Raw genomic sequence first — 13449 nt, 5'->3', positions numbered from 1 at the left:
AAAGTGGCTAAAAATCACAATATCGAATCACAATACTTAAAAATCGGAAGGCATATCGAATCAGTACCCAAGTATCATGATGGTACTTCTCAGGATATAAATTTGTAAATCATGTTATTAGTTCAGATTACAATACATTGTTGATAGAGATGAGGTGCAATCCTTCAAACTGTACGAATGGTTAGCCATAGGATAATCTTGGGATACCACACAATCAGAGAGATCACCATCTACCAATCCTTGTTGGTGAGTAAAACTGCTAACAAACATGCACGCCTTACATTTCTTTCAGTGACGTGCATTACTAGAAACTATGCTCTCCCCTTCATTCTCCATTCCACTGAATAAGAGCTAACCACTAACAAAGTTCTGCTAACTATCTGAAAAAAACATTTCCTTTCACCTCTTCACAATAAAGGCCTTGCCCTACGAAAGTGACAGCTGATACCTGAGTGGGATCGCAGGAGTGAAACTGAACTCCAAACCAGGGAGATTCAGTTACAATCTGCAAAAGTACTGAGAGCTGAACACAGCTTTCACTCTTACTGCAGCAGCTCTGAGCAGGACACAGCCTGGTCACATGTTGGCCTCCGCCCAGCTACTACAGACCACAACCCGTGCAGGTTGATGCAGATGGTTCCCAGTGGAGCAACATGACTTCATGCTTCGAGCAGCACAAAGTTTCAAAATTGACAGTGCAGCTTTTTGCTCTTTACGCTAATTCAAACACATTTCATCATGGCAGGAATCACTCGTCTGGAGTGAACGCATCAGCTCACAAGTACAATGTTTTTTGTTCTGTCATCTGGTCTGGCTTTCCTATGAGTTTTTTTTTTTTTCAGATGTCCTAAAATCTTACATTCACTTAATTATCAGATATCCTTCTTTATGAGAAAAAACTCACCACTAACTTTGCAACAAGTTGCAGCTACTTTATTTATGACTCATCCCCTACTCCCATCAGCGTGCAGGTCATTAAACCAACCAACGCCCAAATAGTTTAGCTTAGAGCAACAGCAGTAGTAACAGACACATATAAAAATGTGTAATACATGTTCCTCCTTTATGGCCCACCATGTTGAGTAAGACAGATTTTCATAAACTTGTTCGGTCAGAAACACTTTAAAACTCCAACTGGACTCATGACTTGAGGCCTATGACTGCAGGAGCTTTGACATTTTTGTTTTTTTCTTACAAACCACAAACTGGACACATCCTCGATGTAAACAGTCCACACCCTGAGCGCTGCGGAGCCTCCACGGGAGGGATGTGCCGCTATCATCGAGCCCAGACATGACCCTGAGACAGATAAAGCTGCTCGAGTCGGCCGACAGCAGACGTGGAGAAAACTACAATGGGCATCAGGCTGTGACCTAGCTTAGCATTTCAGCTCTGAGTTAAACTGCTCTGACCTTTGAGTTTTCAGCTTCGAGTCAAGCATGAATGCTGCTCAACTAACACAGTCTTAAGTGACTGTATGTCTCAGAGCCCAAAAAAAAGAGAAGTGTCACATCAAAAAAGAGAATTTAATGGGTCTGTCTCCAAACAGATTTTTTTTTTCTTTTTTGGCCAAAAATTGCTCTTTAATTAGTAAAGGTTGTAGACCCAAAAACTAACACATGCTTCAGTTTTTGACAAATAAGCGTTATTAAAATGTCCTTCATGATTGATGCATTATAATAGTGATTCTGTCACATCTAGGGTTGCAAATGACTATTTTCTTTAACTACTGACGCGTTTATGTTGATTAAATTTATCATCAATTAATCTGCCAATTATTTTCATGATTAGTTAATATTTGAGCCTACTGTGGAACATACTCATCACAATTTTTCAGAGCCCAATGATGTCTTCAAATTGTATCTTTTGTCAGTCCAAAGCCCAAAGACTCTTCATGTACAATCATGAATGACAAAGAAAAGCAGCAAATCCTCACATTTCAGAAGCTGGAACAAAGAAACGTTTCACATTTTTGCTTGAAAAATGATTGAGACAATTAGGCCTAATCAATTATTGAAAACTAATTTTCTTTTGATCGACTGGTCGTTGTAGCTCTACAATAGTTTTTTAATTTTCCTTTAAGACTGGAAACTAACACATCAAATTACATGGACAGTACCACATCTATTATTCTTTATTATCTTCTTCCAACTCTCAGTTGAAGCTTTGAGATGTTTACACCTGAGTAAATTATTTAAACCTCTTTTACGACCAGACCATCCAATTAAATGGAAATATTCTACATGTCTTGAGTATGATTTTATACACACTTCCTCGAACTTCAGCCTGACATGTTTATTAGCATTGGAAATTTTGCACTCTCCATTACAATTTAAAATGCAATTGACAAACAAAGACAACTTAGATGAGGGCATCAACTTTCATCTAAAACCTGCAAACATGAAGACAACGTCATTTCAACAGGCTGGCCAATCAGCTGAGCTCTTATCAATACTGATAACACCCATTCAGAAGAAACCAAAGCAGCAAAAGTAGCAACAGTAGTTCCACTTCACACACCAGCACTCCTTACAGGTTTGTGACCCTTTGCCGGGTCCCGACACCTCGTAAAATTTGGCTACAAAAAGCCTCCGTGGTGTCTCGTGACAGAAGGTGGGGGACTGCCTCTTCAGGGCCACAACAAAGCCGACAAGATTCACAGAGCGGGGACAAATGTGGGAGACAGACAAGTGAGGTGTCCATGCTAATTTTGAAACAGCAACTCCCCCCCGATTCTGTGAAGCCCGACTGGAGAAGCTGCAGGAATGCCAAGCAGCTTCAAAACATCACACACCTTTCATATTCACAACTTCATTGAGAGCTGGCAAGAGGGAAATATGCTCACAGTGGAGGCTTTCATGAAAAAAAAAAACAAGGAAACCATGGTAACACTTCAATCCCCACTGCATTCACAGATATGGTCATTTTATGTTTATAAATGTACAGCATTTGTCAACAATTAGAACCTCTCCTATTAGGATGTATTTTGTAGTACTACAACTTTAGCATTTCCCTTTAATGTCATACATTTATACACCAGCCTGTACTCTTGGCTGCTCACAATAGGAGTTATAGTTGTTGGCAAATACATAAAAAGTGTTATAAAGTGCTTATGTCTAGTTATAACTACATTAAAGTGTTGCCAAAATCATATCATAGCTGATGTCTGAAAAAAAAAAATCACAACTCCCTGCCTGATGTTGCTAATTTTTATTTTAAATTTTCAGTTTAAAACAACCACACACAGGCCAAAAAGCTGCTGTTTTCACTTGTAAACGAGCTAAAAGCCAGGTTGCATAAAGGTTTCATTCAATAGGTACTTTCTAAAGTTTCAAACAAAGACAGCTTCATTTGCAAGTACTAATCGAGGCTCCTGCACATGCTAAAGGAATGCTAATGCACTGAGCCGAAGCTGCATTTACATTAATTCATTTGGCAGATCTGCCAGTCATTCCTGACTCGCAGACTGCGGGGTTCACACCTCAGCTACAGGACCGTATTACATGTTGACATGGATTCTTCACACCAGCAGAAAGAAAGTGGACTTCAAATAAAGCTGCTTTGACTGGGTATAACTTGTAATATGACAAATTGAAAAACCGAATAGGTTCATTATCTCAGACCACAGCCAGCTTTGCTCTAATGTCTTAAAATGACACTAAAGCCAGAATACTGAATTATTGAATACTTTTACCACCCTATGCCTGAATTTTAAAAAACAGGTTTACATCAGTAGGGCTGGGATGATTTCCTTTACTTTTTTAACACCGGACCATTTCAAAAATTTAATCATACAATTCTAGAGACTGTATACCATGACTCCTATTTTCAAAAATAATGTACATCACGTCAGTCAGTCTTCAGCGTCATCACCACTATACTGCTAATAATAGTAGTAAATAAATTTTAAATAAATAGTAAATAATTTTTTTAAAATAAACTGATACATTTAGTTGTTTGTGCTCAGCTCAGTGCTATAAGAACAAATAAGAATATAAATAGCACCCCTGAAAACTGCACAAAGCACAAATGAGAGTTTTTAACCTTTGATGTTGCTGTAGTTGGTCAGTGTGGGGTGTTGAGGCTGCAGACTGACTGAGTTAGCAAATGTGAAGTCAGCAGCTATCAGTTTGTTTCCACAGCACAGAGGAAATATGAGCCTCTAAGTACGAGCACACATGTTGTTTGATGTTGAGCATGTCAAGCAAAATGGATCCACAATCGTGATGCTAATTCCCATTAGCATGTTAATGGGAATTTCCATTATGTGTTAGCACTAAGCTAAGGGACCATGCGCTAGTAATTATATAAAGAAAAAAAAAAATCTCCAAACCCTACTTTTCACCTGCAAAATGTCCTGTCCAATCAGAGGACCACCTGACAACAGACTGTGCTGACATCAGCCACAAACATCCTTTACTGGTCGGCCTTTCGTTTTTAAATTCAAGACTATGAAGATCTGGTGTGTTCACGTTGCATGTCTTCTGCACTATTTACAGAAGCTACTTTACACACTGATGCAGCTCTGGAGCATCTCGAGTCCGGCTTAAAGGAAACACCACACGCACTCTTTCACCAACCATTAAAGTCATACAAACATCATCAAACAGAAAATCCCTCAAGCCTGTGTGCTGAACATCCACTTTGCAAGAAGCAGCTCTCAACGATACATCTGCAAAATAAATATTTCATTCAGCAACATCCTTACAATTACACTGTGTTGCTAGACTATGTTGATGCCAAACAGAATAAATTCTAGATATTTTCACTCAAACTGCCACATCCATATTATTAGTAAAGTGATACTGCGCTTTGAAGCCTGATTATTGCCCGATAGCATTAAGATGATCTATGATCCATTTATAGAGCAGTCCTATTTAAACTGACATAAAAAAATGTTCAAAATAAGTAACTGTACGTCTCCCAAGGAGAATATAAAATTGCAGCCTAATGATTTAATTCTGTAAGACATCCATGCGTTGATGCAGCAGGCCCCCACTTCTGATGAGTGAAAAGAAGAAAAACATTTCTAGCAAAAAAGTTGATCTTGGCTCTAACGTAGCTGCAGCTCAGTCCAAAATCATTTAGCTCATTATACTGTTTACAGTTTGTCTTGGCGTCTGCGAAACCTTCAAAACCTTGAATTCCCTGGTTCATGTTTCATGTCCTCACCAGTACCTGCAGCAACACACAGCGCTGCCCCTTGCTTTTTTTGGGCGGGATGTGGGGCTATTTTCAGTCTGAACACGACCGTACTGTCAGTCAGCGGCAACAGGTGCCACAGCAGGACAGGAAACTAACTCGCTTAACCAAAGTGGCTGCATTTTGCAGGCAGTTAGTGTTAATGTTCTGCACTGGATCTGTCTGACCAGCTGTACCAAGTTTTCTTCAGTGTTCTTGTTTGCAGCAAATTGGATTTTGCTACCAAAAACGCTGTAAATCAGCTGAAAGCCGATTTATACCATTGCGTTTCTCTAAATCCTGGACAGTTTCAGCATCTATCTGAACAAATAAAATATGTTTAATGGAAAACAGATAAGCAGAAAGGGTCTGCTTTTTGAAGACATTGCTACTGTGGTGATCCATCAGAAGAAGGTGGGAAACACTACTGCAAGTATTTATCACTAATTCACCATCAACTCCCTGAGGGGCTAAAATACACTGAAGAAACAAGACATTTAACTGTTCAGAGGAATTGATCCTTCTTATTTGGGAAATCCATTTACTATCTAACCCATAAATCTTTAAAATTTCTTGAAAAGCTGTGCTGAACCCAATTCTCTTTGAGTTCAATACGTGAACAGACAGTCAGAAGACTAAAGGACCCTGAATGCATCAGCTCAGTGTGATGAATTCGTTCATGTTTGCCCTACTGCCTCACTGACTTTCTGTTTTTATTTCAAAAGATGCCACCAAAGGCAAAGTAGAGCAGCTGAATTAATTCCAATATTCAGGGAAACACACAAAACAACATACTGTAGATGAAGTGACGCCGCACACACGGTGTCACATGACCCATCACAAAGAAAGTAGTGATTCAGCTAAATGCCAGAAATGTGAACGTCTGACCAGCTTTAACACCACAGTCAAGCTGGCCCCAGTAACGGTGCGGTCGGACCGGATTTCACCTGATGAAGTTAGTCATGTGGTGTGACCAGAGGCACATGGATCAGGAAGTTGTGCAAGAATTCTATTGTAGTCCCAAACAAACAAGTACATGTACAGCTGTGGACGCCATGGACACCTGTCGGTACCGTTTATATTATTTTCTGGAATATATTCTCTACACATGCGCAGTAAGCGGCCATCTGTAGCGGCTGCATGGAGAGGAAAATGAAGACATCCCTGTACCCCCCACTTGTTGGAGGGATACATGGATGTCTGCTCAGACCCTACAAGAACATCCTCTGATGACAAGCTGTGAATTATACAGATTCTTATCAAACACGTTGCTGTCACAAACCTGTCACAACCCCTGCACTTTCTGCAGCCAAGCAGCACCCCTCCACCTCTGCTTCTAGCATTGTTTTACCATCAAGTTACATAAACAATCACTTTTTACAGAATAAGAGGCCATGCAGGTAGGTGAACTCTCAATTGGAAGCTAACATGTCTCACCACGTCCCTCACAAATGAATGAGGAGCCAGAACCAGAACCATTAAAACCAGATTCAAATCATCCAACCCACTGAAATTATATGCCTCAGAGGTTATTATTTCCTTTTATCAAAGCCAGCAAGGGCTGTCAACTAATATTATAAATTTGATTATAGAATCTAATTGTAAAAAAAAAACAAAAAAAACAGACATTTGATTGTGAACATTTGATTGAACATGAAGATAGCTGACTGTTAAGTCCTATTCCCACGCTAGCACAAAATGAAGTAACTCACCAGGAAAGGCAGTGAAAAAGACCGATTAAGCAAACATGAATGTAAGGAACACAAAATTAAAATATTTTTAAATTCCACTACCAGTGATGTTTAAAACAATATAAAATGCTCTGCAAGGCATAATAAATTGTGTCTGATGTGGGTTTTTTGCAAATAAGTTCAAATACTTAATAATGGCTTATATATAGCTCAACATGCTGCCTTCATTTCACATGTTTGTAGTGTGTCATGTTTGTCATCCGCATTTCGGTGAAAGACATAACTTTGTTCATATGAAACCCCCAGTGGGCATCTTTAGGTCTGTGGCCAATACTTCTCACAGACCAGCCTGTTGTTGCATACCAGCGTCTCACTGGTGGTTTTCAGTGGCGGTTCGAAGAATGCAGCCACACACCCTGGAGACGAGACTGCCATGTTTACTACTAATATGACCATGAGCCAAACACGAGTGAGTCGATTCTCTGAAGCTAAAACAGTCATTTAACTCAAACTATGTGATGCCACATCATCTAGTCACCTGTCAAAATAGTTTAAGTGGCTGCTTTTTTTTTTTTTTGCCTGTCTCATGTTTTCAATAAGAGAGCAAAAGCAGAGGCTCAAATAATTTCTGATAATAATGTCCTCTCTGACCTCTGTGTGGAGTTTGAGTTTGTCCCCTCTGGACAGAGATTTGATATTAAAAAGGTCAGGTCTGACAGGGCAGAGATTTGTTTCATCTCTCATACCATCAAAGTGTTAAACGCTACTGATGAGTCAGCTGATGCTCTGTCTTCCATATATGGGTTGATGGTGATGCTTGGATGGATGTACTGCAGGCTTTTTGAACACTTGCAGTATGTGATCCGACTGTATATTTTATTATGTTTCAAATCTGTATGTTTGTTCAGGTTTCACTTGGCTGCAAGACAAATATCCCTTCAGGGGAAAAAAAAAATGAAAAGTTCAGTTCCATGAAGCAAGGCCAACTCTGCAGTGACAAAGAAAAGTAAGCTGGTGACATGCTTAGCTGCCACTGTATCCTTTCAGCTAAATTATGCCTCCAACAATCAACAGTAAACCCAGTCAGTAGTGGCATGCCTGAGGCGATTGTGAAAATGTGGTGCTGCCTATTCAGAAACCAAATCCACCCTCCTCTTGCCGCAAATTAACGTCACATACAGTAGCGTACTCCCACTGTGATCCTAAAACAGGCTGCCTGGGCCGTGGAAATACATTTTCAGCATTTCAGCTGGCGTTCTTATCCAGGACAGGAGTCCAGGATCTTGTTCAAGGACATGCTGAGAGTAAACATAACCGATTAGAGAGCCCTCTACCTGTTAAAAAAAAAAAAAAAAGACTTTTTACTTTCTGGTTTGTGAACAATCATTGTGAGCGAAATGAAACATTGCAAACGAAATTCTAGGACAAGAACTTAACAAAGGCTGCCGTCATCTTCAGAAAATCCCTCTGAAACAGTTATACTGAGTATCGTACATCTTATGCCTTGGTCACACTACATGACTTTCTGTTAAAGATGCACCGTTCCGCTTTCTTCTTTTAGTTACGATCCGATTCTGATAACAATACCAGAGCTCTTTTTTCTTTAAATTAATATTAGTAGTAGAAAAGTTATATGACGATGAAAGTGAACTTCAGTGCTAAAAAGTTTTGTGTTAGTTGATGTTCATGGACTGCATTTGGTTTCAATATCTACAAAGACTGTTTAGTGTTCATGTTGCTACTTTTTTGTTAGTGGTTGTACAAAATATGTTTTTTTGTTTTTGGTAATTATCATTTTGGCATCATTCAAAGTTTTAACCAGCTGTATTTGGAAAGCATGTCCCTTAGGATATACATCAATATAGAGTTGCAATGAAAACTTGTTAATCTTTCGTTTCATGCTGTGTAGCATATAAATTTCAATTAATAACAACTGAGGACTTTGAAATTGGGTCGGTATGTGGATCTGTGATGATATTTGATACCCGATAACTGAAATTCTTCACAGATTACGAGATGTAGTCAAACTTTTGTGTATTGCTGCATCTTAAACTGCTTCGAAACGGACGTCCTAACCTGATCCATGCATCAGCAAAACAGGCTAAGCGACATGTCGTTTGTATTAAAAACCGCCCATTTTGGTTCCAGTTTTGAACTTAAGCACGCTTGTCTCACCTCCAAGCTTTTTTCTTTGGTCAAAATAGACGTTTCTGCCCTCAAGTCTGCAGTCAACAGGGACAACAAGAGACTAATGCTGCATTCGAGACAATGTAGGAGGTCAGAACTTCCCAGAAGAAATTTCAAACTTCTGACCTAAAATCATTCCAAGTTTACTTGCTCATGTTAGGAAGTGTTGTTCACACTAAAAGATCAAGTAAATAACATTATGATACAGTCACAAACATTTGCCTTTTTTCCCTTATGAAATACTGCATGGTTTTACCTATTTGTGTCTGATTATTGTACAAATTAAACGATCTGATAAGAAAAATTCACTCTTTGATTCAACTGCTTGCAAGTCATAAACACACAACCTGTGACATCTTCTAAATAAGACACAGCGTTGTTTTAAGGGGACACAAGAGGGAAAAAGTGTTTGAAAGCGCTGCTTTAAACACAGCTTTAGGTCTTTGAATGCAACATAAAGAAGGGGGCACTACCGCCTGGTTATCTCAACCTCTGGCTCCCAGCCACATTAACTTGCTGATGTGACAGCTTTTGGAGCACATCCATCCAGTGCACCCAGACCGCTCCAGATTCAGGGTACAGGCTGTACTCTGAGGTCTACATAAGTTACACATGCTTCAGCAAAGCAAACAAACCAGCTGGCAAACAAAAAGGCAACACAAATTGCTGACAAGCGGTGGGTCAGAAGAACCATGATGACCCACTGTGACTGTGCAACTGCAGAAAGGCCTGCATCCAGGAAAAAGCACACATGGCTGAGAGGCAGGACACCACGTTGTCTTGTAACGGCGCAGAGAAGGGAGCTGTCTCCATGTGCATCTTTTCCAATACATTCACATATTCGATAAATGAGGCTTTGACTTTGGCAGTTAGTCTTTAATTTGAGAAAAAGAGTATGTGTATTTTTATGACAAACCATTATAAGTCGTTTTTTTTTTTTTAACCCGAATCAGTTTAAGACCAAGCAGAAGCCATGATGACTCTCCCTAGCGGTCTTATCCAGACGGGGAACCCCAAACCTGCGAAAGATCTCGCGAGTGCACCCCGTTTAACCCAAAGCATGAGCTTTCCCATACCTTAAACAAGTGCGCTTATCCCAGAGTCTACACACATTTTAACCACAATGATGTCATATTTTAAACATACCCTGTTTGTACAAATTAAGAAACAACGCCTATAAATCTCGCGAGAATTCCGCAAATCAAGGGTTCCTTTCTTGACACGACCCTCGCCCTCCCTTTAGCTTCCATGCTAACGCTAACTAGCTGGGTGGATAGGCAGGGAGGAGCCGGGTTTGCACTGACAACAGATATACAACATGACAACCGGGTTATTAACCACGAAACGAAAGACTGTTTCACACATGACAGCATTAAGTATTATATATAGTCTCTGAGTTTGCACCAAACCGATACAGCTAGCCAGCTGAAGCTAACTCGCTAGCTAGCCAGCAGCGGCCATGCCTTTCTCTCGGGGAACACGTGGAGTGAACACGTGATGTCTCACAACAAACCTGCTCCTTTTTAGTGATTAAACGACCAGATGTTTCACGTTGCCTTGTGTTTAAGTGTGTAGAATCAATCTTCAAAGACAAAAGATGGCATGTTTTACACAGTGTGACTAGAAAGGGGACAGTAGCAGCCTGGAAGCTAAGCTAACATCTGAGTGGGAAGGGCTCGGCGACGCGCTGCTAGGCCAAAGAGGAGTCTGTGTGTGAGTGTGTGTGTGCTATTGTTAGCTGGCTAAGCAGCTACACAGCCGGCTAGGGTTGTGGCTTTTCTTCTAATTGATGTAATGCGAGACATGGGTGGATGTCTCATTAATGTCTGGCGTGGCTGTATGCCGAAACCTGCCCCAAAACAAACGCGTAAACAGTAGTAACCAGCGGTTTAAATATCTGGCAGCCTGCACATAGTGTGTCAGCTAATACAGTGGCAGCAGATGATGAGGGAGGAGGAACATGGTGATGAAGCAACCTAAACATAAGGACATCTGAGCTACTATGACTACAGTCTTTTCAAGGTTTTAAAGTTTTAACATGCACGGTGACACTGCTGAAATTAAGACGCTCTCTTGCATGAAATTACAGAAAAAATGCATATAAAATCACTAAAACCAGGGTGGGTACAGGTCCTTAAAAAGTGACATTTACTAATAAAAAAGCCTTAAAGTATTAAATAATCTTCAATTCTGTTTGGGAAGGTTAGTGAATGCTGTAATGGCGGTCTAATTGGTTAAAACCGAATGCCTCGGTTATTCTGTTAGTCTTTTGAGTTTTTTACCAATAAACAAAATGAACAAAATGTTCTTCAATTCAATGCCATTTTGACTTACTTGACAATACATGCATTCACTCAGAAAGGTATGCCTACATTTTTACATTTGATGTTTAGTTTTATTGCAAAATGAACACCGAATTGAATTAAATGTTGACATACAGCCTTATATTTAACTTGCTGATATGCATGCAAAACTGGATCCAGTAAAATGCATACAGTTTGGTCTGGTGTTTTGCAACATGCAGAGCAACTTTACAAACCTAGCACCACAACACAACGGGCCCACAAACGTGCAAAGGATCATAAATAGCAGGGACGAAAGATTTTAATCTAAAATAAACTCAAAGTAAAGTTAATATTGCCTAGATTGTGGTTAAATGGGATTAAAACTGGCCCTATACTGGGATATGATAAAGTTAAAAAAAGAAAAGTCAATACAGCTCTTTACATTTAAAAAAAAAACAGCCATAAGGACGCATTTTCAGATTTTTAAGGGTGTGATCCCTTGTGCAATCTGCCACCCATGGGTCCACTCTGCCACCCTGTACTCCAAGAATAGCCTTCACCAGGAGGAGGAGGAGGAGGGCTTTAACTCCAAATATAACCAGCTTGCAGACTAGGCTTGTTTATGCACTCACTTCGCTCTTTTTTCTGGTTAAATAAATGATACTCAACCCCGTGACAGCTCACAAGAACACCACACCTGGACGCACAGACACCGACACAACACTGACAGCCAGTTAATCAACATGTAGGGAGGGTACAAACCGTGGTGTGCTTGTCCATTCACGCTGACCACGGTCACCGCATTCATTTTCCTAGTCCACGGGTTCACCTTGGGCGGGGGAGCTTCAGTAAACTCCTTTCTGTTGCAGCTTTTATTAACACCTTCCTCGGTTTGCTTGTGCTCGCTGTCACAGCCTTCTTTGCCCTCCTCTGTCGCCTGTTTGGAGGTCTGCTGCTCCGTACCGGGGGTCCCTCCCTGCCCGGGGCTTCTGCCTCCGCCGCCGCTGCTGCTGCTGCTGCTGCTGCTCCCCTGGTCGGCGACACCCGTCTGCCGCTTGGCCCCGTCGCCCCGGCCGCCCTCCTCGTCCTCCGGCTCACCGCGGATCACTTTACCGTGCTGCTCCTCCGCTTTGGCGAGCGGGTTGCCGGGCAGGAGAGTCTCCACCTGAGTGGCCATTTCCCACCGCCGTCTTTCTTCCCCCCTCAGGATTACCAGTCCTCCTCCTCCCCCCGGCCCGAATTCGCCTTCAATTTCGGGGAAATGTGAAGTTGTTCCGCGGGGTTTGCCGCTCCTCTGTCGCTCCTAGACCAAACGAGCTTCAGTCTAAGACGCAGAGCAGTCAGCGAGGGATTAAAACATATAGAAAAATAAAGAAACGTGTCCGAGGGGCCTCTCAGGATTACAACGTTAACTCCACCACTAGCAGCAATATGGATGATCCCCACCACGCGATACAGGGGTGCGCGCACGTACGCCGTAGAGGGGGAGTAGCCACGTAAAGACGAGAACGCGCCTTTGGGTCAGGTCGAGATGCTGCGTTCAGGTGCTTTGTGCCTCGTCGTAAAACGTTCTAATTGCCAGTTTCGGAAGCCATAAAGCACGTTCCTAACAAAATTACAAAAGTATCATTTAAAAATATAACTTTAATTTATTCGATAAACCTGATACCAAAAGTTCTGAGAAGATACTTGCGTGAAACTGAGAGCATTTGTCATTTACTTTAATAAATGTCTATGTATTAAGTTTTTCTAGTTAAATATAGAACCTTTCTTTAAATTATTGACTGGCTTAACTGTTCAGTTGGGGGAAAAAAAAATACATATTTTTATGACAAAAGTGGAACAGACTGTCCAAAACATATTTATTTTAAATCTTTTTGTTTTGTATGGGATATATTATATTCACAAATAAACTAAAAAGAAACCAATGCTACAACTATTTAAAAGAGATCTTGGGCACTATATTAGAATAGTAAATGATAAAGCTGTGAAAAAAATTAAAATCTGCAAAACCTTAAATATTTTCTTTTGATACCTTTGTTGGCTGTTACATGGCACCCCAGCATGTCCTGTTTTTGTTGTTCTTCTTGTTTTGTGTGTTCTGT

At 40.7% G+C, this 13449-nt stretch overlaps 1 protein-coding gene across 5 annotated transcripts in view; it reads right to left on the bottom strand.

Moving 5' to 3' along the window:
- larp1 (La ribonucleoprotein 1, translational regulator) overlaps positions 1 to 12916 on the bottom strand; it is a 65244-nt gene extending 52328 nt beyond the window's left edge. For 2 of the 5 annotated variants that reach the window (XM_084729951.1, XM_084729952.1), the window contains exon 1: positions 12107 to 12916. In XM_084729951.1, coding sequence (XP_084586077.1) covers positions 12107 to 12521 — 415 coding nt within the window. In that variant the 5' untranslated portion in view covers positions 12522 to 12916. The remainder of the gene's footprint in view (positions 1 to 12106) is intronic. The other 3 variants (XM_084729950.1, XM_084729953.1, XM_084729949.1) reach the window with 2 other exon arrangements.
- Between the last annotated feature and the right edge of the window lie 533 nt (positions 12917 to 13449).

Source organism: Lutjanus erythropterus, chromosome 11, assembly GCF_056507025.1.
Source record: "Lutjanus erythropterus isolate fLutEry1 chromosome 11, fLutEry1.hap2, whole genome shotgun sequence".
In the NCBI taxonomy this organism is placed as follows: Eukaryota; Metazoa; Chordata; class Actinopteri; order Lutjaniformes; family Lutjanidae; genus Lutjanus; species Lutjanus erythropterus.
The sequence above is the reverse complement of the archived record's forward strand: the minus strand, read 5'-3'. Positions and strand labels throughout refer to the sequence as shown.